This window comes from Bombina bombina, chromosome 6 (genome assembly GCF_027579735.1).
Source record: "Bombina bombina isolate aBomBom1 chromosome 6, aBomBom1.pri, whole genome shotgun sequence".
NCBI lineage: Eukaryota > Metazoa > Chordata > Amphibia > Anura > Bombinatoridae > Bombina > Bombina bombina.
In genome coordinates this window covers 888,072,404-888,099,549 of record NC_069504.1, presented here as the reverse complement: position 1 = coordinate 888,099,549, position 27,146 = coordinate 888,072,404, and the positions used below count along the sequence as shown (strand labels likewise).

At 39.2% G+C, this 27,146-nt stretch overlaps 1 protein-coding gene across 1 annotated transcript in view; it reads left to right on the top strand.

The window, feature by feature from the left end:
• Nucleotides 1–27,146, top strand: part of DLG4 (discs large MAGUK scaffold protein 4) — a 403,179-nt gene that overhangs the window by 312,764 nt on the left and 63,269 nt on the right. The window contains exon 5 of the mRNA XM_053718431.1: nt 5,658–5,782. Within this exon, the coding sequence (XP_053574406.1) occupies nt 5,658–5,782 (125 nt within the window). The remainder of the gene's footprint in view (nt 1–5,657; nt 5,783–27,146) is intronic.

The window sequence follows — 27,146 nt, the reverse complement described above, 5'->3', positions numbered from 1 at the left end:
TTCTTTCATGCTTAGAAAGAGCATGCGATTTTAACCAACTTTCTACTTAACTTCTATTATCTAATTTGCTTAATTCTCTTGTTAATTTTATGCTGAAAATCATATCTAGATAGGCTCAGTAGCTGCTGATTGGTGGCTGCACATAGATGCCTCGTGTTATTGGCTCACCCATGTGCATTGCAATTTCATTGATAAAGGATATCTAAATAATGAAGCAAATTAGATAATAGAAGTAAATTGGAATGTTGTTTAAAATTGTGTTCTCTATCTAAATCATGTAAGAAAAAAACTGGGTTTAATGTTCCTTTAAGCATGCATCTATCTGCAAAATGAACGTTTTGACTTTTGTGTCCCTACAAGTAACGAACCTTGTAGTGTGCAGTAGTAGTATATTTTGCTGATATACAGGAATTAAAAATCCTGATATAGTAGAACAAACTTAAATGAGCCAATGTTCCTTATGTTTCATGAACATTAAATACTATCACTGAAACTATTACAGATTTTACTAGAACTACTATTTCTAATCAAAATTGAGAGGCACTAATGTACATTTCAGTTTTGACTATAATGTTCCTTTAATACAATATGCAAATTGTAACTGTATGTAACATATATTATAGCAAGATAAATCTCTCTTAAAGGGACATTACATTCAACAGTTATTGTTCCTGTAAAACTAATGAAGGAAAATTAAAACAACATTGCAATATATTTCATTATTTAACAATCCGATATATCAAGGAAGAGTGGCACTATATCCCAGATAATATCAGTAAGAGGAGCCTCACCAGATAATAAGTCAAGGAGTATACTAATAGATACTAAAGATATATATAAATATGTGAATTTGTAAATATAACAAAATGACGATAAATATCTAAATAATTAAAAAATGGCAATAACACTTCAATAAAAAATAGTAGGAAAAATAAGTACTATAAAAAAGTGTAAATATCACCAAAAACAAAATAATAATACTACCATATAATAGGTACAATAAAAAACAATAAAAAGCAATATACAAAAATAATACTAGTAAAAAAGAAATGCACACAATCGTGCTGTATAGAGGGAGTACAGGAGTACCAAATATTTTTCAGGGGTACCAGATAATCCTCTGGAAGTCAAACAAGGATCTCCAAATCAATATAATTATGTCGGATACCAGGCAGCTCTTCTATGATGTCTCGCCAGACAGGAAAGAAGGTTCTACAATACAAAAAATAGAGAGTGCCTCATGGTACAGACCAATATGATATCCAATGGTAACGAAAGGCAGAATCAAATCTTCTCACATGTGATGAAGCACTAAATGTGCACAAATAGCAAGCCGGATCCAAAGAGTCGTCCAGCAGACTGACACCAGCACAACAGCAGCAACGATCCTCATCTACCAGCGCAGGATTCCAAGGATCTTTCCTACACTGAAAGTGCAGCAAACTAGTGGTGCAGGCGGATGCAGGATACAGTCAAATGCAGGATACGAGCGGGCAATAAAAGTAGCAGCAGATAAATGTAAAAAGTCTTATTAAAATCAATAAAACCACAGCAACGCGTTTCTCTGTGTCACCGCACGGTTTCCTCAGGCTTATCATTATTTAGCTATTTTGCTGTAAAATACTTCTAAAAAGTGTTCTTCTTACACTTCCTCCAAGAGAAACTGGAGTGACTCCATCATATTTAAGTTTGGGGAAATTTATATTAGTCTGCAACATTCTACACAGTGATTGGTTAGCACTGATCACTAACTCATTAAAATGTCTCCCTAATTAGTTACTGCAAAGGAGGCCAGGAACATGAATTCCTCCAAGAGTATACTTGAGCTGCTATTGATTTGCAAATCCTTGTACATTGTGCTTTCAACATGACAGTGTTAAATTATTTAAAAGCATTGATTTTGCTGTGCATTGCTTAAAGTGATGGGAAAGTTTCCAATTTCTATAATCAGATCCGGAATGGAAACAATATTTTAGATGGACTTTTATTCACCCATTCTAATGAAGATACGCTGTAACTTACTTTTTAATATAGCGATGAAATTCTAATACCCCGCGCTCTGGCCGCCCACTTAAAATATTGTTTCCATTCCAGATCTGATTATACAAATTAGAAACGTTACTATCACTTGAATTACTGATTTGTTAGTGTGATATCCCTTTAACAATGAAACATAAAAGCTCACTCAGTAGTAGGCACATAGATTCAAATGTACTACGTACCTTCATTATAATGAACAACCTACATTTATTATATATAAAGTCCTAACTTGTCTATGGGAAAACATTAACAAATTATTATTACATTAAAACTATTACTATTAAATCATAACATGGAGAAGATCCATAATCATTTAGCATTTGTCTCTTTGCATATGTTTAACCATTGTGATTTGTGAAACACCTTATTGTGTAGTAATTTTTAATAACAAATGAAGTCCTTTTAAAAAATTATTAAAAATATATACATTTGCTGTCCGTTTGGCAGTGTACAGACAGCATTTATTGCCCTCTTACATGATAATGTTGTGTAAACCATGGCAGGTTCAATCTCTAAGGCAGCAGGGACATGAAACAAATCTGTTTAGTCTCCAATTTGCTTCTTTTTTTAAAAAAAAAATTCATGGATAGTAAACCGGGCAAATAACCATATGTGGCGTTTAGCTTGATAAAGGGGACATACATTTGAAATAGCCGAATTTGCCTGCAGAAACTTGTCAATACTGCATTATTGTGTTTAGAAAAGATATGCAATCAATATGTTGTGGTAATTGGGTAGAGGAAAAAGTGGTCCTGCAGTTACTTTGAATACAAAAACGTTTCAGCTGCTTGCCTGAATACATTATTCCTTTAAGGGAATTATCTGCTAAATATTAACTGTTCTATGGGTAGAGACCATTTTTTTATTTTCCCACAATATCTCTTTAAATTAATGTTTAAAACACATTCCCCTACTTTGCAATCTGACTTGGATATGTGAAAGCAAAAATCTCTGAAAATCCCTCAAAATCTATTAAGCTACCTTTCTCAAGTGTTTATGTATACATCTCCAAAACTCTCCCACCTAAATTCAGAAATGCTACTTTGGTTGTTAGTACCAATAATCAACCTTCTCTATTTACATATAGCCTCCTATCCCCTCATTTTGTGTTGCCCCCAGACCTCAGCCAAATCAGGGCCCTACTTAACTCACATAAGCCGAACTGCTGTTGACAATGCCTCTTCCTCTGCGTGTCTTCTTCTCAGCACCTTCTCACCGCAACTGCACTCCACCTTTACAGCGACGCTCCATCTTCAAGCAGACGCTCCATCTTTACAGCAGCAATTTATTGCTACACCTACATGCCCAGCCTTCAATAGTGAGTGAATGTTGATTTAAAGGGACATAATACTCAATTGCTAAATCACTTGAAACTGATGCAGTATAACTGTAAAAAGCTGTCAGGAAAATATCACCTGAGCATCTCTATGTAAAAAAGGAAGATATTTTACCTCACAATCTCCTCAGCTCAGCAGAGTAAGTTCTGTGTAAAAACTTATACTCAGCTGCTCCCAGCTGCAGATAAAAAAAAAAAAACAATGAAGAAATGAACAGCAGCCAATCAGCATCAGCAGTGCTGAGGTCATGAACTCTTTTACTGTGATCTCATGAGATTTGACTTAACTCTCATGAGATTTCATTGTAAACTTCCTTACACTGAATAGGGAAATAACATGAGTGCACAAGGCTCATCCCTTCGGCTGTCCCGGGACAGAGATACTGATATGCTGCTTAGAAGTCCTTTACAATGGGATGTGGCTACTGAGAAACTTTTGATGTAAAATATCTTTCTTTTTTACATAGAGATGTTTATGTGATATTTTCTAGTCAGCTTTTTACAGATATACTGCATCACTTTCAAGTGTTTAAACATTTGGGTATTATGGCCCTTTAACATTCATTCACTATCTTTCACTACTTGCCAATGGCTAGTGAGCGAGTGGTAATTTATAGCCTATATATATATATATATATATATATCCAATTTTGCTTCATCCCATTGGTTGAAACTTTAGCCTATTCCATGAGGGCATACATAAGTTAGTGCAGTGGAGTGCAAATATCTTGAATGTTATACAAGCAACCTGTAGATTGAGCTTAAAAGGACAGTATACACCAATTTTGATATAACTGCATGTAATAGACACTACTATAAAGAATAAGATGCACAGATGCTGATCTAAAAATCCAGTATAAAACTGTTTAAAAACTTACTTAGAAGCTCCCAGTTTAACTCTGTTGCAAAGGTAGCCGGAAAGCCCACTGCAAGTGGGAAATAAGACACTCCCTTTATACAAACAGGAGCAAGTATCTGAAGTAGGTATCTGTCGGTATTCTCCTAAAACTTTGGGACTTGATTAGGAGTCTGAAAATCAAATGTTATTTAAAAATAAGCAAAAGTATACATTTAAAAAACCCCTGTATGGGCTATATAAATAGATCATCTGCAAAACATTTATGCAAAGAGAAAGTGTATAATGTCCCTTTAAGAGTGCAGTAGCTAATCTGTGGTAAACTAAACAAGTAAACATGACAGTTGAATAACTAGAAGTCCTGTTAAATAAAGTAAACTGCTGAACACAAACTGAGAGAGCATTTGTCTTTGGATAGAAGACATTCAAACGCTATGTGCAAGTAGCGCTAAGTGATTGCAGAACTGTGGGCGTTCCCTGCTCTTATATATGTTATTTTGTGTAGAAAACATGACTCCTGCTACAGGATAAGCTTAACCGACTTCTGCACATTACAAAATAGCCTGGCTATATAACATGTGGTGTCATAGAAAGACAACTATTTACAAAGAGAGCCTTTACAGCGTTATTAAAGCTATTTATTTTACAACACCATTCAATGCTCTAAATAAGCAATGACCAACATCATGGGGGACGGCAGATCAATATTTTAGAAGCCTTAAGGGAAGCATATAATTGTATGGCTATAAATAATACATACAAATAATAATATAATGTCCTAAATAATTAAATAAATAAATGTCTAGTGGCACAGTGCCAGATTTAACTAAGATTGCAGGGTACCCTCTCTTTCCCCCTCTGGAGGTTTTTTTTTGAGTTGCGGCCACCTGGAGGTTTTTTTTGAGTTGTGGCCACCTTGTTTGCCAACTTACTAGAAGTCCCCAAAGCTCACATATTTAGTTTTATTCTGGGGCCACAAAAACAATGACAGACATTCTTAATTAAGAAAACAATAATTAAACATTAAAGATATTGAAGTTAGCTATATTACAAATAAATAAAACATGCATGTTACGTACCATAGTATTCATGCTCATTGGCTGAAAGAGATCCAACAAGAGTATTTTGAACAGAAATATAAATAAATAAAATGGTAATAGGTTTAAAAATACCAGCAAATAAAATGTGCTTAGCTGCTTAACAATTTCTCTTGTATTACCACTATTCTTTTCCCTCCAAGCTAGTTTCTTTTTAACAGAAAATATTTATAGCTTTATTTTGTGATACACCACCATATATCATCCATGCCAGCGATTAACAGTATAAATAAAATGTAAAATCTCTCTCTATAGTTACTCATTCTCGCTTATTCATCTGCTTTTGCTTTAATTCATTTGATTTTTTTTTTGTCTATTTCCTATTCAGGGAAACTCAGGTCTGGGTTTTAGTATTGCCGGTGGCACAGATAATCCTCATGTAGGAGATGACCCCAGTATTTTCATCACCAAGATCATCCCAGGAGGAGCAGCCGCTCAAGATGGGAGGCTAAGGTAGTTATCGGTTACTTCTTTATCTCAGAAACAAGGGATATGAAATGTGTACATTTTCTTTTTTTTTTCTTTGTGCTTAAAGGGACAGTCTACTCCAGAATTGTTATTGTTTACAAATGTAGAGAATCCCTTTATTACCCATTCCCCAGTTTGACATAACCATCACAGTTATATAAATACACTGTTTACCTCTGTTATTACCTTGTATCTAAGCTTCTGCAGACTGCCCCCTTATTTCAGATCTTTTGACAAACTTGCATGTTAGCCAATCAGTGCTGACGCCTAGTTAACTCCACAGGAGTGAGCACAGTGTTCTCTACATGGTACACATGAACTAGCACTGTCTAGCTGTAAAAATGCACTGAGATAAGAGGCAGCCTTCAAGCATTTAGAAATTCGCATATGAGCCTACTTAGGTTTAGCTTTTAACAAAGAATACCAAGAGAATAAAACAAATTTGATGATTTAAGTAAATTGGAAAGTTGTTTAAAATGCATGTCCCATCTGAATCATGAAAGTTTAATTTTGACTAGACTGTCCCTTTAAGCCTATATCATAACTATTTAAAGGTGTCTGGGTTTGTTAGATTCTAATCTACTTTGAAGACCCTGTTGGAATTCTCTAAAGTCAGTTTTTACCTTGAAAATGGTATATCTCAAAAAGGGGTGTTCCCGGCATTTAAAGGTACAGTCTAGTCCAAAATAAACTTTCATGATTCAGATAGGGCATGCAATTTTAAACAATTTTCCAATTTACTTCTATCACCAATTTTGCTTTGTTCTCTTGGTATTCTTAGTTGATAGCTAAATCTAGGAGGTTCATATGCTAATTTCTAAGCCCTTGAAGGCAGCCTCTTAGCTCAGGGCATTTTAACAGTTTTTCACCACTAGAGGGTGTTCATGATTTCATATAGATAACACTGTGCTCATGCACATGGAGTTCCTAGGAGCCCGCACTGATTGGCTAAAATGCAAGTCTGTCAAAAGAACCGAAATAAGGGGCAGTTTGCAGAGGCTTAGATACAAGGTAATCACAGAGGTAAAAAGTGTATTAATATAACTGTGTTGGTTATGCAAAACTGGGGAATGGGTAATAAAGGGATTATCTATCTTTTAAAACAATAACAATTCTATGGTAGACTGTCCCTTTAAACATGTAAAATAGATTTATGCATTACAATAGGGCTCACAAAATAAATCATAATTTACAAATTGTTTAAAAGTAATAAATGAAATATTGAAATTAAAATGCGCAGTAAAAACATTGTTAAATAACATTTAAGTTGGAAATACAAACGCTTATAAGATACTATACGCTGAAAGCAGAGTAATATGATTCAGACAGAGCATACAATTTAAAAAAAAGTTTCCAATTTATTTCTATTATCAAATTTGCTTTGTTCCCATTGTATTCATTGTTAAAAAGATACCTAGGTGGCAGGAAATAGTGCCCCATCTAGAGCTCTTGCAAATGGGTAACATTCTTGCAAACCTGTTGCCATATAGTGCTCTAGACACCTGCACGATCCTGAGTTTATGCCACTGCTTTTCAGCAAAAGATACCAAAAGAATAAAGCAAACTTGATAATAGAAGCAAATTAGAAAGTTGTTAAAATTGCATGCTCTGATTCATGAAAGAAACCATTTGGGTTTAATATCCCTTTAACATATATCACATATGTAGGAAAACTTATGTTTTGTCAATCGTTCCAACAAATTGTTTGCGTTTTTTATGTCTGCTGTGTTAACGCTTCCTTTCAGTATAGCTCTTGCTTATACGTGGTTGAATGCTTAGTGTATTTAACACTAAGGGGCCTATCTATCAAGCTCTGAATGGAGCTTGAGGGCCCGTGTTTTTGGCGAGTCTTCAGACTCGCCAGAAACACAAATTATGGAGCAGTGGTCTAAAGACCGCTGCTCCATAGCCCTGTCCGCTTGCTCTGATGAGGCGGACAGAGATCGCCACAATTCAACCCGATCGAGTATGATCGGGTTGATTGTCACCCCCTGCTGGTGCAATGCTGAATACGGAGATCGTATTGCTCTCCGCATTCAGCGAGGTCTGTCGGACGGATCAGGTCCGACAGACCTTTGATAAATAGGCTTCGAATACTGTTGACCATAGATATTACATATACAAAACAGTAACTTTACCTCACATCACACATATAACACTTGGTGCACCAACATCAACTGGTGCTCACTGATAGTAAAGCATTTAAAAAAAATCTCTCTATAATCTGAAATTGGATTTTCCCTTGTTTACATAAAAAACAACGTGATTTTCCACATAACCTGTTGGTAACCTATACCTGTATACCGGGATACACAAATGATACCAACCTGTTTACTTAGACCTGCTTCAATGGCACACTAATGATTGCACAAATCGCGATAAGCAATATCACTGGACCCTGCTAACATTAAAGGGACACTAAACACTTTGAGATGGTAATATAAAATGATAAATTGTATGTATAAAAAAAAGTCTGCAATATACTTTCATTATTTCTCCAACATAGGTGTGTCCGGTCCACGGCGTCATCCTTACTTGTGGGATATTCTCTTCCCCAACAGGAAATGGCAAAGAGCCCAGCAAAGCTGGTCACATGATCCCTCCTAGGCTCCGCCTACCCCAGTCATTCTCTTTGCCGTTGCACAGGCAACATCTCCACGGAGATGGCTAAGAGTTTTTTGGGTGCTAAGACCAAGGGGCATTGCAGTAGTACCTTACTTGGACGACATACTGATTCAAGCGTCGTCTCTGTCAAAAGCAAAGGCTCATACGGACATTGTCCTAGCCTTTCTCAGATCTCACGGGTGGAAAGTGAACATAGAATAAAGTTCTCTGTCCCCGTCAACAAGAGTTCCCTTCTTGGGAACAATAATAGACTCCTTAGAAATGAAGATTTTTCTGACAGAGGCCAGAAAATCAAAACTTCTAAGCTCTTGTCAAGTACTTCATTCTGTTCTTCTTCCTTCCATAGCTATGTATTCCCACCGTTCCCTCTCATTCCCAGGCTGGTAGCCAGGATCAATCAGGAGAGGGCTTCGGTGATCTTGATAGCTCCTGCGTGGCCACGCAGAACTTGGTATGCAGACCTGGTGAATATGTCATCGGCTCCACCATGGAAGCTACCTTTGAGACAGGACCTTCTTGTTCAAGGTCCATTCGAACATCCGAATCTGGCTTCACTCCAACTGACTGCTTGGAGATTGAACGCTTGATTTTATCAAAGCGTGGGTTTTCAGATTCTGTCATTGATACTCTTGTTCAGGCTAGAAAGCCTGTAACTAGGAAAATTTACCATAAAATATGGAAAAAATATATTTGTTGGTGTGAATCTAAAGGATTCCCATGGAACAAGATAAAAATTCCTAAGAATCTATCCTTTCTACAGGAGGGTTTGGAGAAAGGATTATCTGCAAGTTCTTTGAAGGGACAGATTTCTGCTTTATCTGTTTTACTTCACAAAAAACTGGCGGCTGTGCCAGATGTTCAAGCTTTTGTTCAGGCTCTGGTTAGAATCAAGCCTGTTTACAAACCTTTGACTCCTCCTTGGAGTCTCAATTTAGTTCTTTCAGTTCTTCAAGGGGTTCCGTTTGAACCCTTACATTCCGTAGATATTAAGTTACTATCTTGGAAAGTTTTGTTTTTGGTTGCAATTTCTTCTGCTAGAAGAGTTTCAGAGTTATCTGCTCTGCAGTGTTCTCCTCCTTATCTGGTGTTCCATGCAGATAAGGTGGTTTTGCGTACTAAACCTGGTTTTCTTCCGAAAGTTGTTTCTAACAAAAACATTAACCAGGAGATAGTTGTGCCTTCTTTGTGTCCGAATCCAGTTTCAAAGAAGGAACGTTTGTTACACAATTTGGATGTAGTTCGTGCCCTAAAATTCTATTTAGAGGCTACAAAGGATTTCAGACAAACATCTTCTTTGTTTGTTGTTTATTCTGGTAAAAGGAGAGGTCAAAAAGCAACTTCTACCTCTCTCTCTTTTTGGCTTAAAAGCATCATCCGATTGGCTTATGAGACTGCCGGACGGCAGCCTCCTGAAAGAATCACAGCTCACTCCAATAGGGCTGTGGCTTCCACATGGGCCTTCAAGAACGAGGCTTCTGTTGATCAGATATGTAAGGCAGCGACTTGGTCTTCACTGCACACTTTTACCAAATTTTACAAATTTGATACTTTTGCTTCTTCTGAGGCTATTTTTGGGAGAAAGGTTTTGCAAGCCGTGGTGCCTTCCATCTAGGTGACCTGATTTGCTCCCTCCCATCATCCGTGTCCTAAAGCTTTGGTATTGGTTCCCACAAGTAAGGATGACGCCGTGGACCGGACACACCTATGTTGGAGAAAACAGAATTTATGCTTACCTGATAAATTACTTTCTCCAACGGTGTGTCCGGTCCACGGCCCGCCCTGGTTTTTTTAATCAGGTCTGATGAATTATTTTCTCTAACTACAGTCACCACGGTATCATATGATTTCTCCTATGCATATTCCTCCTTTACGTCGGTCGAATGACTGGGGTAGGCGGAGCCTAGGAGGGATCATGTGACCAGCTTTGCTGGGCTCTTTGCCATTTCCTGTTGGGGAAGAGAATATCCCACAAGTAAGGATGACGCCGTGGACCGGACACACCGTTGGAGAAAGTAATTTATCAGGTAAGCATAAATTCTGTTTTCTTTTGTCCCCTTTTCATTCTATTCTGAAATTGTAAGCATTTGTGTTCCTGTTAGAAATGGAAGTGCAGAACACTGTTATATTCCTCACAACCATTGGCTGCACACTCTAGTGACCTATTTATAACTGTCTCTAATTGGCCACAGCAGAGAACGTAACCTAAGTTACAACATGGCAGCTTCCATTGTTTTATAGACACTAAAACTTTACACTTATTTTATCAATATTTAAACAGCTAATGGAACTTTAAAAAATGCATCTACATATTATCTTCAGACTAATCTTTTCTTTGAATGCATCATTCTATCTAGCATTTATTTAGTGTTTAATATCCCTTTAACACGCAATTTGATATTACAGGTGCATGGTAAATCACATTTACCAGAGAAGAGTTAGCGTAGCCAACATCGCTCTAACTTATGTTTTCAATGGTGATCATGATAAATAGCACTCATATTACAAGTTGAAAGTTATAGGTTGCGCTTGAGTGAAAGCCGAAAATGAGAGGAGTTAGCAAGGTCGCAATATCTGAATCCTGCAGTTAGCGTGCCTGAGTCTTTTGCTAACTTTTGCTTTCAATTTGTAATACGCTCGCTAATCAGGCCGTGCTAATTTTTTACTTTGAGTGCAGTTAGTTCTCAAGCTAAAAAATGTTTTAGCGTACCACTTGTAATCTGGCCCACTGTTGGGTAGAGTTATAGATAAAAAAAATGATACAGATATAGCCAGGGGGTAATTTAAATATATTTTTTAATACTCTTTTTCAATTAGTTGCTTGATGTCCTTTAGTGACTATGTCAAATTTGTGTGTGTGTTTTTTATGATTATGAGCTGCATATTGTACGTTAACCTTTCTGGCATTTCTGATATTGCTATGTAGGGAACAGAAAATATATAGATTTGACCAAGATTATATTAATGGTGTGAGATAATTTTAGCTTTTCCCGAATAATTTAAATTTAGCCTGTTTTGGAGTAACAGCCCTTTACATTTTATCTTTCTAGTAATTTGTGAAATGTTTATATATTTTGGTATTCTACATACATATTATTAGTATTACTAAAGTTATTGGCATAGGAGGAATGTATTACGTAAGACATTGCAAAAACTAGATTTTCGCAGTGAGAAACATTAGTATTCTTGTGCCCCTGATGTTTGTGTGTGTTAAAAAAAAGAAAAATATAAATGACATATTTAATAATGCCATAGCTGTAATGAGGAAATCAGGAAATCATCTTCAAATTAATATTGTGAAGCTGTTTATTATGCCGCTATATGAAAATTATTGTTGGCCAAAAATAGAAAAAAATGCATACATTTTATTTTATTTATTTATTTATAAAATATTTTTCCAGGAAGGATACATTGAGATATCTATCGTTTTCAAGTATGTCCTGGGATAAAATAAGTCCTATAATGCATTAATGCAATGATACAATATTATAGTCAAGCAGAAATTAATAAAGATACGGAGATGCAGCCATATATGTTAGCATTTACTAGCATGTGGTGTACAAAAAAAATAAGAAACACCCTTTAGTTATAAAGATGAGATTTTAAATAATATTAAACAGTAAGAAAAAAAACAAGGTTTTTTAATTAATAAAAAGTACAAATAATAAAGACTTGCCCTTAGTATTAAAAGGTTTGAGCAAAAAAATGAGTCTCAGAGGTATGTTGGTAGAACAGACCATGGAGATTAACAGACTGTAGCTGTGGGAGGCCTGTATAATAAAGCCAGGCTTCAGATCTCTGAACCAGGGAATCAATCCATGGTGTGAATAAAGTAATTTCTCAGCTGACACCATTTTTGAGCTGGGAGCTGCAGGGCTTCACTGTTTTCTTAGTAACATTAGCTGAAGGTTTGAGGAGTCCTGTTGAGCTGGCAGATGCACTGATAACACTGTTAACTCTGATCTAAGATAGTGAGGAGCAGGACAGGACAGGTGCCATTTATCAGATTTCCAAATATCAGGTCACAATAACCAAGTTCCCTACTGGGTCAGAAGCGTGTAGAAACAGACAAAAGATAGTTTTATTGAAGTGTTTTGTAAGGGTCCTACTGATCATTTCTATGATGCAGGGTGGCCTACCCATTAATACAACAGTAGGCTACCATTGCACATCAAGATGTTGTAGACAAGTTAAGAAAGGGTGACAGTGATGCTTGGGATTTATGTCGATAAGATCAAGTAGTACTGTTTGATCCTCAGTAGTGTGTCCAACTTCATTTCCTGAACATATCCTGCAAGCAAAATACTTTTATTAAAGAGACATAGCAGAAACATAGCTCTCAAAATTCAGAATTACATTTCCCCCGACAAAGACGCTGGAGAGTCAGATTGAGAAGACGATCCTGTAGAAAGGAATAGGAAGGCCCCACATAGGGTAATATTGTCAGACCATAAAGCCCAAACAGTAAGACAAGTGGAGACTTACAAACAAAGAGGCACTTCAGAGATGCCAAATATCGCAGGCCGGGACCTTATCGTCGCCCGACAGACAGAACAGCTGGTGAACGCTAACCAGTCACGAGGGGATGTACGGCCAATCCAAAGCACACAGGAACCAACACCTCCAAGGCAAGGCTCCAATCGTCAGTGCCGGTGAGGGGGGTGTGTTGAGATGGAAGGATGACGTCACGAACAAACCACTCGCTACCTCCGGCGAGTAGAAAATATAGTGATGGGTGAAATAAAGTCCAAACACCACAGCAGGGATAAAAAGAGTATGTTGCAATTTATTAAAATATATATTATATATATATATATATGCCTCTTTGTTTGTAAGTCTCCACTTGTCTTACTGTTTGGGCTTTATGGTCTGACAATATTACCCTATGTGGCGCCTTCCTATTCCTTTCTACAGGATCGTCTTCTGATTCATCTACCTGGGGAGAGCTGCCTCTGACTTGATTGTTCCTGGACTTTCCTTAGCGCATCTCTACAGGGTGATCTATCCCTATTTCTTTATCCAGAGTCAGATTGAGCTGGGGCATAACTTGGTGGCATATTGACCGAGTTGGCTGGTCAGAATAAACAGTTTAGTTTAGTAGGTCAGTCAGTGTCTTTGTCATGATTAAGTAGGTCAGTAAGATTTTTTAGGTTGTTATTTCAGGGGCATAATCAAGGTGGGTTTAGACCAGACATCCTCAAACTTGGCCCTCCAGAGGTTTTGGAACTACATTTCCCATGAAGCTCAGCCAGCTGATATGCTAGCTGAGCATCATGGGAAATGTAGTTCCAAAACCTCTGGAGGGCCAAGTTTGAGGATGTCTGGTTTAGAATGTCCATGGTTTTAGTTTATGAAATTGGAATAAGGGACAGTGAGACAAAGCTCCCAACCCATAACAGTCCTAAAAAAGTGTGCAATGTTTGGGTAAGTTCTAGTTTTGCAAGTGCCCTGACATATGTAACAGAAGGTTGGCAGAAATCCTAGCTTATATTTAACATAACAAAGCAATCATAACGGAAGGCCTTCCTTCTATTATATTGATTCAAATTATACATAATATGTTAGATTCCCCACTCTACAAATATACTCCCCATTCTTATTTAAAAAGAACAAACAGTATTTTAAGATGGGTTTTATGGATGATTGACCATTTTGGACCCTAAGAATTATCTTAGAAGCACCTGACAATGTACCTACTAGAAAGTGATGGTGAAAATGTTTTGACTTTTGCGCCAGGAACAAGTTTGTTTTAATTATTTACTTTTATTTGATTTAGAGTCTTTTCAAAATTTGAATAATTAACCAGAGACATCCATAATAATAATGATAATATATAATGTACTAATTAGTAAAATAGCGTTAAAAGGATATGAACCCAAAATATATTTCTTTTGTGATATAAACAGAGCATACAATTTTAAAAAAGTCTCCAATTTACTTCTGTAATCAAATGTGGTTAGGTCACATGGTGTTCCGTGTTAAACATATTCCTTGGTAGGTATCTGGAACACTACATTACAGGAAATTGTGCTACCATCTACTGCTCTGGAAAACATAGCATTCTTGCAAAACTGCTGACATGGTGAACAAATAAAATTTGATAATAGAAGTACATTAGAAAGTTGTTTAAAATTGCATGTTTTTATCTGCATCATGGAAGAAAATTGTGGGTTTTATATCCCTTTAAAATGCATAATTTGAAACAAAAAAAGGACAATATATGAGCCTTGTATTCTATGCATAAAAAAATAGATCTAAATGCAGATAAAACAGTTTCAGCTAATTGAGCTGCGCAGCAACTTATAAAGGACCAGTATTCACAGGAAAATCTGGTACATGAGTGTTTTTCTGCCCTCAAACATCCTAGAAATCAAAACAATAATTCAGGCATTGCAACATTTTGAGGAATCTTACAGACAACAGCTTGGCAGTGTGTTACATACGCTTCCAATAGAAAACAATATGTCAAACAGTGCTTGAAGTGGTCAGTGCTTTGTTCTTCTGACCCCAGAAACACATGGAGAATTTAACAGCAGATCATCTAGCAGATCTGAAATACCTATGCACAGTCTCAATTTATCTGAAGAAATAAAAACAGATTTTCTATAAGTTATCAAAACAATTAAGTTATCCAGCTTCAGACAACTGAACAAGAAGAACCTTGGATGGTTCTGGTATATCTGAGAGTTCTTCATCAAACACCAATATTTAATTCAAATCCTCAAATGTTGGTGATCGCAGCTTAGTGGTGTTCAATGTTGCAGGCAGCAGCTACGTAATTCCAGCTTTAGTAATTTACACCAGGCAAGAAGTCTACTACTACAGGTTATTATAGATCCTGGGATGTCTTTTCTACTTCACCGATTCAGCACAAAGCCCCCATATCTGATGTCAACCTTTAGTTCTTAGATGCACTTGGCTATAAGCAAGTTTTAAGTTCCAACAGGAACAAGTCATAGTTTACTGGTTCATATCTGTCATTTGAAGACATTAACTATACCGCTGGTACCTAATGCCCTTCTAGAGACACCGTTTGAACCTAAAAGGAAAGTCTCTTATATTTCTAACACTAAAAAATAATCCTGGAGAGTCTCAGAACTTTCTGTGGAAGAGCCATATATGTACTCCATAAGGACAAAACATTATGAACAGTCCCTGAAATGTTATACAAGGTTGTTTCAGACTCCCATGCTTCTAAATATACTCTTACCTTTCTACTGCCCAGGCAAGTAAAACAATGAATGGTAAACCATTTCCTAGACTGTATATGGCAATATACTGTATCTACTCTATTATGAGCACAAGATTGGAGGAAAACAAATGATATTTTTAGTGTCTCTAACAAAGACTATCATTTCAGCATAGTACAATGCATTACCAACTTCAGAAGGGCTACTTCTGCTAGGGAAGTCTAAACCTCTTTGGCAATAAAGTCACAATTATCATCTTCTGTGCTTTTGTTAGGAAGCAACACATTTCTTTTTTTACTAAAAGTTTGCTATCCAACAATCGGCATCAGTAAAGCTTGAAAGAAAAATATTGCACTCTGTTCTAATCCAAATAAATATTTCTAATGTTTGCAGTAAATTCTTCTTTTGTGCCTTTTTTCACAACTTACGTTTTGCATTGCTTTTTACTCACCTGGTGAGTATTGGCTGAATGAGCTTAGATAGCTAGACATTAAATTCAAAATACAGAAATGTCTATATCTTGGCTCATATCCTGGACAAAATTTTCCAAAAATCCTTCCCTAATTATTTATCTCACGTCTGAAATTTACTAAGAAAGATGAGATCTGTAGAAAATGAATCCAAGAGTTCAGGGGATTTCATCTGTCTTGGATATGATCCAATATATAGCATTTTCTATATTTTGGATAGTTATGTTTTCTTCTGTTATGTGTGATCAGTCCACGGGTCATCATTACTTCTGGGATATAACTCCTCCCCAACAGGAAATGCAAGAGGATTCACCCAGCAGAGCTGCATATAGCTCCTCCCCTCTACGTCAGTCCCAGTCATTCTCTTGCACCCAACGACTAGATAGGATGTGTGAGAGGACTATGGTGATTATACTTAGTTTTTATGACTTCAATCAAAAGTTTGTTATTTTAAAATAGCACCGGAGCGTGTTATTACTTCTCTGGCAGAGTTTGAGGAAGAATCTGACAGAGATTTTTTACTATGATTTTAACCGGAGTCGTTAAGATCATATTGCTGTTCTCGACCATCTGAGGGAGGTAAAGGCTTCAGATCAGGGGACAGCGGGCAGATGAATCTGCATTGAGGTATGTGGCAGTTTTTATTTTCTGAATGGAATTGATGAGAAAAGCCTGCCATACCGTTAAAATGACATGTATGTATACACTTCAGTATTCTGGGGATGGTATTTCACCGGAACTACTGTGTTAAGGTCACTAATCCTTTTAATAACTATTCTCATGTTAAACGTTTTTGCTGGAATGTAGAATCGTTTACATTGCTGAGGTACTGTGTGAATAAATGTTTGGGCATTATTTTCCACTTGGCAGTTTTTTGCTTTAATTGTGACAGTTTCGTTTCTCTTCACTGCTGTGTGGGAGAGGGAGGGGCCGTTTTTGGCGCTCTTTGCTACGCATCAAAAAATTCCAGTCAGCTACTTTTATATGTCCTGCATGATCCGGTTCATTTCTGACAGATCTCAGGGGTCTTCAAACTTCTTTGAAGGGAGGTAAATTCTCTCAGCAGAGCTGTGAGAATTCTTATAGTGACTGTGTATAAAAAAAACGTTGTTTTGTTTTCTTATGTACAAATTTAATTAGTGTTGTTTTTTACTAATGGGAACAAACCTTTGCTAAAAGTTGTGTTGTTTTAAAATTTGATGCAATAACTGTTTTTCAGTTCATTATTTCAACTGTCATTTAATCGTTAGTACCTCTTTGAGGCACAGTACGTTTTTTGCTAAAAAAGATTATAACCAAGTTGTAAGTTTTTTGCTAGTGTGTTAAACATGTCTGACTCAGAGGAAGATATCTGTGTCATTTGTTCCAATGCCAAGGTGGAGCCCAATAGAAATTTATGTACTAACTGTATTGATGCTACTTTAAATAAAAGTCAATCTGTACAATGTGAACAAATTTCACCAAACAGCGAGGGGAGAGTTATGCCGACTAACTCGCCTCACGCGACAGTACCTGCATCTCCCGCCCGGGAGGTGCGTGATATTTTGGCGCCTAGTACATCTGGGCGGCCATTACAGATAACATTACAAGATATGGCTACTGTTATGACTGAAGTTTTGTCTAAATTACCTGAACTAAGAGGCAAGCGTGATCACTCTGGGGTGAGAACAGAGTGCGCTGACAATGCTAGGGCCATGTCTGATACTGCGTCACAGCTCGCAGAGCATGAGGACGGAGAGCTTCATTCTGTGGGTGACGGTTCTGATCCAAACAGATTGGACTCAGATATTTCAAATTTTAAATTTAAATTGGAGAACCTCCGTGTACTACTAGGGGAGGTCTTAGCAGCTCTCAACGATTGTAACACTGTTGCAATACCAGAGAAACTGTGTAGGTTGGATAAATACTTTGCGGTACCGGCGAGTACTGACGTTTTTCCTATACCTAAGAGACTAACTGAAATTGTTACTAAGGAGTGGGATAGACCCGGTGTGCCGTTCTCACCCCCTCCAATATTTAGAAAGATGTTTCCAATAGACGCCACCACTCGGGACTTAGGGCAAACGGTCCCCAAGGTGGAGGGAGCAGTTTCTACTTTAGCTAAGCGTACCACTATCCCGGTGGAGGATAGCTGTGCTTTCTCAGATCCAATGGATAAAAAATTAGAGGGTTACCTTAAGAAAATGTTTGTTCAACAAGGTTTTATATTACAACCCCTTGCATGTATCGCGCCGATTACGGCTGCGGCAGCATTTTGGATTGAGTCGCTTGAAGAGAACCTTAGTTCCTCTACGCTAGACGACATTACGGACAGGCTTAGAGTCCTTAAACTAGCTAATTCTTTCATTTCGGAGGCCGTAGTACATTTAACCAAACTTACGGCTAAGAACTCAGGATTCGCCATACAGGCACGCAGGGCACTGTGGCTAAAATCCTGGTCAGCTGATGTTACTTCTAAGTCCAAATTACTTAATATACCTTTCAAGGGGCAGTCCTTATTCGGGCCCGGTTTGAAAGAAATTATCGCTGACATTACGGGAGGTAAGGGCCACGCCCTACCTCAAGACAAGGCCAAAGCTAAGGCTAGACAGTCTAATTTTCGTCCCTTTCGGAATTTCAAAACAGGAGCAGCATCAACCTCCACTGCACCAAAACAGGAAGGAGCTGTTGCTCGTTACAGGCAAGGCTGGAAGCCTAACCAGTCCTGGAACAAAAGCAAGCAGGCCAGGAAACCTGCTGCTGCCCCAAAGACAGCATGAACCGAGAGCCCCCGATCCGGGACCGGATCTAGTAGGGGGCAGACTCTCTCTCTTCGCCCAGGCCTGGGCAAGAGATGTTCAGGATCCCTGGGCACTAGAGATCATATCTCAGGGATACCTTCTAGACTTCAAATTATCTCCCCCAAGAGGGAGATTTCATCTGTCAAGGTTGTCAACAAACCAGATAAAGAAAGAAGCGTTTCTACGCTGCGTACAAGATCTGTTAACAATGGGAGTGATCCATCCGGTTCCGTGGTCGGAACAAGGACAAGGGTTCTACTCAAACTTGTTTGTGGTTCCCAAAAAAGAGGGAACTTTCAGGCCAATCTTAGATTTAAAGACTCTAAACAAATTACTAAGAGTTCCATCGTTCAAAATGGAAACTATTCGGACTATTTTACCCATGATCCAAGAGGGTCAGTACATGACCACAGTGGATTTAAAGGATGCTTACCTTCACATACCGATCCACAAAGATCATCACCGGTATCTAAGGTTTGCCTTCTTAGACAGGCACTACCAGTTTGTAGCTCTTCCATTCGGATTGGCTACGGCTCCAAGAATCTTCACAAAGGTTCTGGGTGCCCTTCTAGCGGTACTAAGACCGCGAGGGATTTCGGTAGCTCCGTACCTAGACGACATTCTAATACAAGCTTCAAGCTTTCAAACTGCCAAGTCTCATACAGAGTTAGTTCTGGCATTTCTAAGGTCGCATGGATGGAAAGTGAACGAAAAGAAGAGTTCTCTCTTTCCTCTCACAAGAGTTCCATTCTTGGGGACTCTTATAGATTCTGTAGAAATGAAGATTTACCTGACAGAAGACAGGTTAACAAAACTTCAAAATGCATGCCGCGTCCTTCATTCCATTCAACACCCGTCAGTAGCTCAATGCATGGAGGTGATCGGCTTAATGGTAGCGGCAATGGACATAGTACCTTTTGCACGCCTACACCTCAGACCGCTGCAACTATGCATGCTAAGTCAGTGGAATGGGGATTACTCAGATTTGTCCCCTACTCTGAATCTGAATCAAGAGACCAGAAATTCTCTTCTATGGTGGCTTCATCGGCCACACCTGTCCAGGGGAATGCCATTCAGCAGGCCAGACTGGACAATTGTAACAACAGACGCCAGCCTACTAGGTTGGGGCGCTGTCTGGAATTCTCTGAAGGCTCAGGGACTATGGAATCAGGAGGAGAGTCTCCTTCCAATAAACATTCTGGAATTGAGAGCAGTTCTCAATGCCCTTCTGGCTTGGCCCCAGTTAATAACTCGGGGGTTCATCAGGTTTCAGTCGGACAACATCACGACTGTAGCTTACATCAACCATCAGGGAGGGACAAGAAGCTCCCTAGCAATGATGGAAGTATCAAAGATAATTCGCTGGGCAGAGTCTCACTCTTGCCACCTGTCAGCAATCCACATCCCGGGAGTGGAGAACTGGGAGGCGGATTTCTTGAGTCGCCAGACTCTTCATCCGGGGGAGTGGGAACTTCATCCGGAGGTCTTTGCCCAAATACTTCGACGTTGGGGCAAACCAGAGATAGATCTCATGGCGTCTCGCCAGAACGCCAAACTTCCTCGCTACGGGTCCAGATCCAGGGATCCGGGAGCAGTTCTGATAGATGCTTTGACAGCACCTTGGAACTTCAGGATGGCTTATGTGTTTCCACCCTTCCCGCTGCTTCCTCGATTGATTGCCAAAATCAAACAGGAGAGAGCATCAGTAATTCTAATAGCACCTGCTTGGCCACGCAGGACTTGGTATGCAGATCTAGTGGACATGTCATCCTGTCCGCCTTGGTCTCTACCTCTGAGACAGGACCTTCTGATACAGGGTCCATTCAAACATCAAAATCTAACTTCTCTGAAGCTGACTGCTTGGAAATTGAACGCTTGATTTTATCAAAACGTGGTTTTTCTGAGTCGGTTATTGATACCCTGATTCAGGCTAGGAAGCCTGTTACCAGAAGGATTTACCATAAAATATGGCGGAAATACCTATACTGGTGCGAATCCAAAGGTTACTCCTGGAGTAAGGTTAGGATCGCTAGGATATTGTCTTTTCTACAAGAAGGTTTAGAAAAGGGTTTATCAGCTAGTTCATTAAAGGGACAGATTTCAGCTCTGTCCATCTTGTTACACAGACGTCTGTCAGAAAATCCAGACGTCCAGTCCTTTTGTCAGGCTTTAGCTAGGATCAAGCCTGTGTTTAAAGCTGTTGCTCCACCATGGAGTTTAAACTTAGTTCTTAACGTTTTACAGGGTGTTCCGTTTGAACCCCTTCATTCCATTGATATAAAAATGTTATCTTGGAAAGTTCTGTTTTTAATGGCTATTTCCTCGGCTCGAAGAGTCTCTGAGTTATCAGCCTTACATTGTGATTCCCCTTATCTGATTTTTCACTCAGACAAGGTAGTTCTGCGTACTAAACCTGGGTTCTTACCTAAGGTAGTCACTAACAGGAACATCAATCAAGAGATTGTTGTCCCATCCTTGTGTCCAAATCCTTCTTCAAAGAAGGAACGTCTTTTACACAATCTGGATGTAGTTCGTGCCCTCAAGTTCTACTTGCAGGCAACTAAAGATTTTCGCCAAACTTCTTCCTTGTTTGTCGTTTACTCTGGACAGAGGAGAGGTCAAAAAGCTTCTGCTACCTCTCTCTCTTTTTGGCTTCGTAGCATAATACGTTTAGCCTATGAGACTGCTGGACAGCAGCCTCCTGAAAGAATTACAGCTCACTCCACTAGAGCTGTGGCTTCCACTTGGGCCTTTAAGAATGAGGCCTCTGTTGAACAGATTTGCAAGGCTGCAACTTGGTCTTCGCTTCATACTTTTTCCAAATTTTACAAATTTGACACTTTTGCTTCTTCGGAGGCTATTTTTGGGAGAAAGGTTCTTCAGGCAGTGGTTCCTTCTGTATAATGAGCCTGCCTATCCCTCCCGTCATCCGTGTACTTTTGCTTTGGTATTGGTATCCCAGAAGTAATGATGACCCGTGGACTGATCACACATAACAGAAGAAAACATAATTTATGCTTACCTGATAAATTCCTTTCTTCTGTTGTGTGATCAGTCCACGGCCCGCCCTGTTTTAAGGCAGGTAAATATCTTTTAAATTATACTCCAGTCACCACTTCACCCTTGGTTACTCCTTTCTCGTTGTTTCTTGGTCGAATGACTGGGACTGACGTAGAGGGGAGGAGCTATATGCAGCTCTGCTGGGTGAATCCTCTTGCATTTCCTGTTGGGGAGGAGTTATATCCCAGAAGTAATGATGACCCGTGGACTGATCACACAACAGAAGAAAGGAATTTATCAGGTAAGCATAAATTATGTTTTTTTTCTTAACTCCTTTTACACCACAAGGGGCCCATTTATCAAGCTCCGAACGGAGCTTGTGGGCCCGTGTTTCTGGCGAGTCTTCAGACTCGCCAGAAACAGCAGTTATGAAGCAGCGGTCACAAAGACTGCTGCTCCATAACCCTGTCCGCCTGCTCTGAGCAGGCGGACAAGAATCGCCAGAATTCAACCCGATCGGGTTGATTGACACCCCCCTGCTGGCGGCTGATTGGCTGCGAGTCTGCAGGGGGCGGCATTGCACCAGGAGCTCTTGTGAGCTGCTGGTGCAATGCTGAATACCGAGAGCGTATTGCTCTCCGCATTCAGCGAGGTCTTGCGGACCTGATCCGCACTGTCGGATCAGGTCCGCAAGAACTTTGATAAATAGGCCCCCAAATGTCTATTACTGCAGCAGTTCATAGGCAAGCTAATACTTGATAAAGCATGGTATGGGTACTTTCTAATATTACTATGTGCAGTAACTGATATTTAACTGGATACAAAAGCATAATCGCTCCACTATTTTAGTTTTCAAAAGAGCTTTATTGATATAAACTGAACATACACATCATAATTTGAATATACGGTGAGAGTAATACATAATAGTTTGACGATGTATTGCTTCAATATAATGTTTGTGAAAAACCCATAGTATACATCATATACATCTTATATACCAACTTCAACATGTAATATTACTCTCAGCACATCTGTGTGTATCTTGCAAGGCCCTGTTTTAAACCATATATGCCATATATATGTCATTATTTAGCCTGTCTGGGCATATGTGAGGGGAAAGGATAAGGGGTGAGGGAAGGGAACATGGGATAGGGGGAAAGAAAAAGAGAAAAAGCCAAAACTGAGCTTATTTACTAAAACTAAAACTAGGTCGCCTGTAGGTGCATTTTTATGCTTTAAATGCTAATGCAAGAGCGTTTGCAAGGGGCATAGCACATGCTGCTGGATATGTTTGTAAGGTTATATTGCTAAACTGTCTTAATGGATCTGCAATCTGTATCGCCTGCAAATATAAGATGCTACTGTTTTTCTACCTGGAGGTTAGTATGTGAACATTGATCAATCCCCCCTATTTAGGCCTCGGCCGCTGGCCATGTGGGTGAAATAACATATGCGACACTCCATCACTTGTATGCTATTGCGCATTATACAAAAAATATGTGGATAACAGTATATTTGAACATTACAATCTATCCTCTTATATTGCAGTTAAGCTTGTCAATCTTCATCTGCGTAGCAATTTTATAGATATTTACATATTTCTGCATTCACAATCATAAATTGGCAAAAACCCCTGCCTGATATGCAATACACCTAGGAAGCTTAAATAGTTGCTAATAACAATTTTAAAGTCAGAGAAACTGAATTAAACGGAGGATTTAGTATAAACATCAAACCCTACAAAAGGGCAAACGCCAACAATTTGTCTATGAGGAATCTGCATATTTCATATGGCAAAAGCCAAAAGTTCATATGGTCAGTCTCCAGGAATTACCTGCTGCAAGGCAATGTTCTCTATATTGGCTAAGAGATTGTTGTTTTGGAGGTCTGGTTGTGCCGTGTGGGGTAGGTTAGCTTTCTCACCTCTGAGTCCAGTTTTGTCATTAATACTACTTGTGAGCTTCTGAGCAGTATGTCTAAGGTTGAAGTTGTTACCTCGGGCGCCGATCTTATTGAGCGAGTCCGTCTTGAGATTACAGTTCAGAGCTGTAGTCGCAGCTCCCCTGGGGCCCCCTCCTAGCTTTTCCGCTGGCCCCCCTAGCACTGAAATCCGGGCCGCTATTTGATGCCTTTTTGTTTCGGCCGGTATCCATATTTGAGTCGTGGCGTCCGCCCTAGATTCACCCATGTTGCTAGGTAGTGTGACAGCTATTTCCATCGTGTCGTGTAGTTTGCCATCCGAGGTGAGTGATTGCATCATGATATAGTCCAGCTTATTCTTGCCGAATAAGATAGCCTGTGTCTTTGCTGGAATCTGTATGTATTTTGCGCTCACTGCTCCCGGCAATGCAGCACTTGCGCCATTCTGTCTATCTAGCTTGACATCCAGAGAAGGTGTATATGTTATGGTGTTGTCGGGCTTATCCATGCAGGGTAGATTAGTCTGCGCTTTTGCTGGGATCTTTAGATAGCCTGCGCTCACCGCTCCCGGCACTGAAATATTGGCGCCATTTTGCCCACCGGGAGCTATGTCTCCATCACAGCAAATAAAGGATGCGTTGGGACTGTATGTCCTGCTTATTAGAAAATCATATGGTGCTTTTGCAATGAGTCTTTCCACAATTCTCTCCAATCTTTCTAGTGTCATAACAAAGTGATCTTGTACCTCCATTTTGTCCGTTGTGGCTGCAGTGTAGTATATTGAAGTGCTCCGTTCTTCCCCTTATCGATTATACTTCTGTTCACAATGTCAGGGTACAATATACAGGTTTGGCACAGCGACCTAGTTGTTATTATTTCAGTCAGGGCTAGATACCTCGGCAAGCCGAGGGGGGTGCGTTGCCTGCAAAGTCGCCGCCGCTGCAGGCTTTTCTTTTCCGATCTCTGACTCCAGTCTTCAAAAATACAGCTAGATTTCCAACTGTCTGCACACAGTAAAGTATTGTAATTGTATATTAGGTTCGTTCTTGGTCCACAACTGTGGTATTCTCCCTATAATCGGCGGATTATTTGAAGTTCAGACGGAGACCATGAGAAATGCGACCACACCGGATCACAGCACGGACACGCCCCCAATCGCTCCACTATTTTAATTAACTTTAAATTAAGTAAATAAGACATTACCTTCTTATAATACTCTTCATATAAAGATTGTATACTTTTAGGACACTGTTTATTTATGTGATCATGTAAACTACATCTGTGTCATTGTGTTTGTGAGAATGTATTTAGAAGAAATGACTAATGTACCATTCATCATTTAAGCTAGTTAGATTTGTTGTCTGCATAGTGAATCACTAGGCTAGCGGAACGTGCTTTTGTTAGGTTTTGCTCATTGCTGTAATTTATCTACACTGATTAATTAATGTGCAAAACCTTTAGGTTATGGGTCGAAATTCAGGCTAAGTGGAATTCCTGGAGTTTACGAATGAACTGTCCACTACAGCTGCCATCTCCAAAGTAGTATTAGGTGCTTTGTTATGTACCTTGAATTGCATATTATCAAGCTTTGTTATGTACCTTGTATTGCATAGTATCAAGCTTTGTTATGTACCTATTATTGCATAGTTTCAAAATTCTGTCTTTCCCAAGGGGCTTGATTATCCAAAACTTGCTGGCATGGAGATAAATCACACACAAAAAAAAAAATAGCATCATATTGTAATGCAGGTGTCTCTCCTTCACATTTAATACCCTGCTTAGCGAGATAAACCGCTCTCAAGCTAAAACTTTTGGAGTGACCTCACAGTACTGACAAAATAATCTTGTGTCACGTGTGTCTATGATTCTGTTATGTTTACAACAAATCTGCGGTGAATGAAGCTGGTTAGGGATCGTGCACACACTGGGAGGAAACTCGTTAGGAATAAAGGATCGTTGCGGCTGCGCTGCGATATCACACTCCCTGAATATAAAAAGGTTGTAAGTTCCAGAGTTGTACCTTATAACAGGGTGAGGACTTGATCCGGAATGTTAGACACAGCCTTACCGGGGAGCTAACAGTGATCGATGTCGGCGTCTGACGTCAGCGCATTAGTTAACAGGCGCACACGAGATTTCCTTCTGAGAGGTGCGTGTATCTCCTTGAGAGAAAGGAAGGATAACAGAATCCAATTATGAGCGAGGTAATGGCACACAGGAAGTAACACAAGTTACAAACGAAATTACCAAGCTCTGAATAGAGCGTAGGATAAGCTTATATGCTTATTAAGAGATGAAAGGTTCCTCCCATTTAAAGGTATACAAACAGTAGATAATGCAAGCCTCTGTATAAGCATATAATGATAAAAAGGGTCTGACATCTTGTAAGACCAGAGAGCTTTAGAGAATCTGGCCCTTATTGAGCTGTTAATAGGATGAGAAAAGTCTATATGTAATGTACAAGAGCATGGAGGGACAATAAGGTAATGCAGTGGATCACTTCTTGTCCTTTTAGCCAAATGTAGTAACTGTTCCTGTCATATAATAAATGGGTTTTAGAAGAGGATGATGGGACAAGATCTTTCTTCTGTCCATTTGACGTATTGACCTGGTATCAGTGTACTTCTAGGGCAGCTGTACAAAAATGTATTCAAAGTGAAAGTCAAGCCTAGCGTTTTACAAATGCTAGGATTGACTTTTGAAACAAACAAAGGGGACTTTCATTCATGAAGTATAAGATACTTTATGTAGAAAGCTCCTTTATTTGATTCAATCGATCACCGTTTTTACCTGGTACAGCAGCCCACGGCTAAAAACTTTCACCTCTTAGCCAATAGCCATGCAGTAAATCCGGCTCCCATGGGCACCAAACAGGATTTACCGCACGGCTATTGGCTAAAAGGTGAAAACGTCACCTCTTAGCTAAAAATTTTTTTTAGCCATGGGCTGCTGTACCAGGTAAAAACGGCAATCAATTGAATAAAATAAAGGAGCTTTCTACATAAAGTATCTTATACTTCATGAATGAAAGTCCCCTTTTTTTGTTTCAATACTCAATCCTAGCGTTTGTAAAACGCTAGGATTGACTTTCACTTTAAGAGGCCCATTTATCAAGCTTCGTATGGAGCTTGACGGCCCGTGTCAGAGTCGCCAGAAACAGCAGTTATGAGCAGGCGGACAGGAATCGCCACAATTCAACCCGATCGTGTACAATTGGGTTGATTGACACCTCCCTGCTGGCGGCCCATTGGCTGCGAGTCTGCAGGGGGCGGCATTGCATCAGCAGCTCTTGTGAGCTGCTGGTGCAATGCTGAATACAGAGATCGTATTGCTCTCCGCATTCAGAGAGGTCTTGCGGACCTGATCC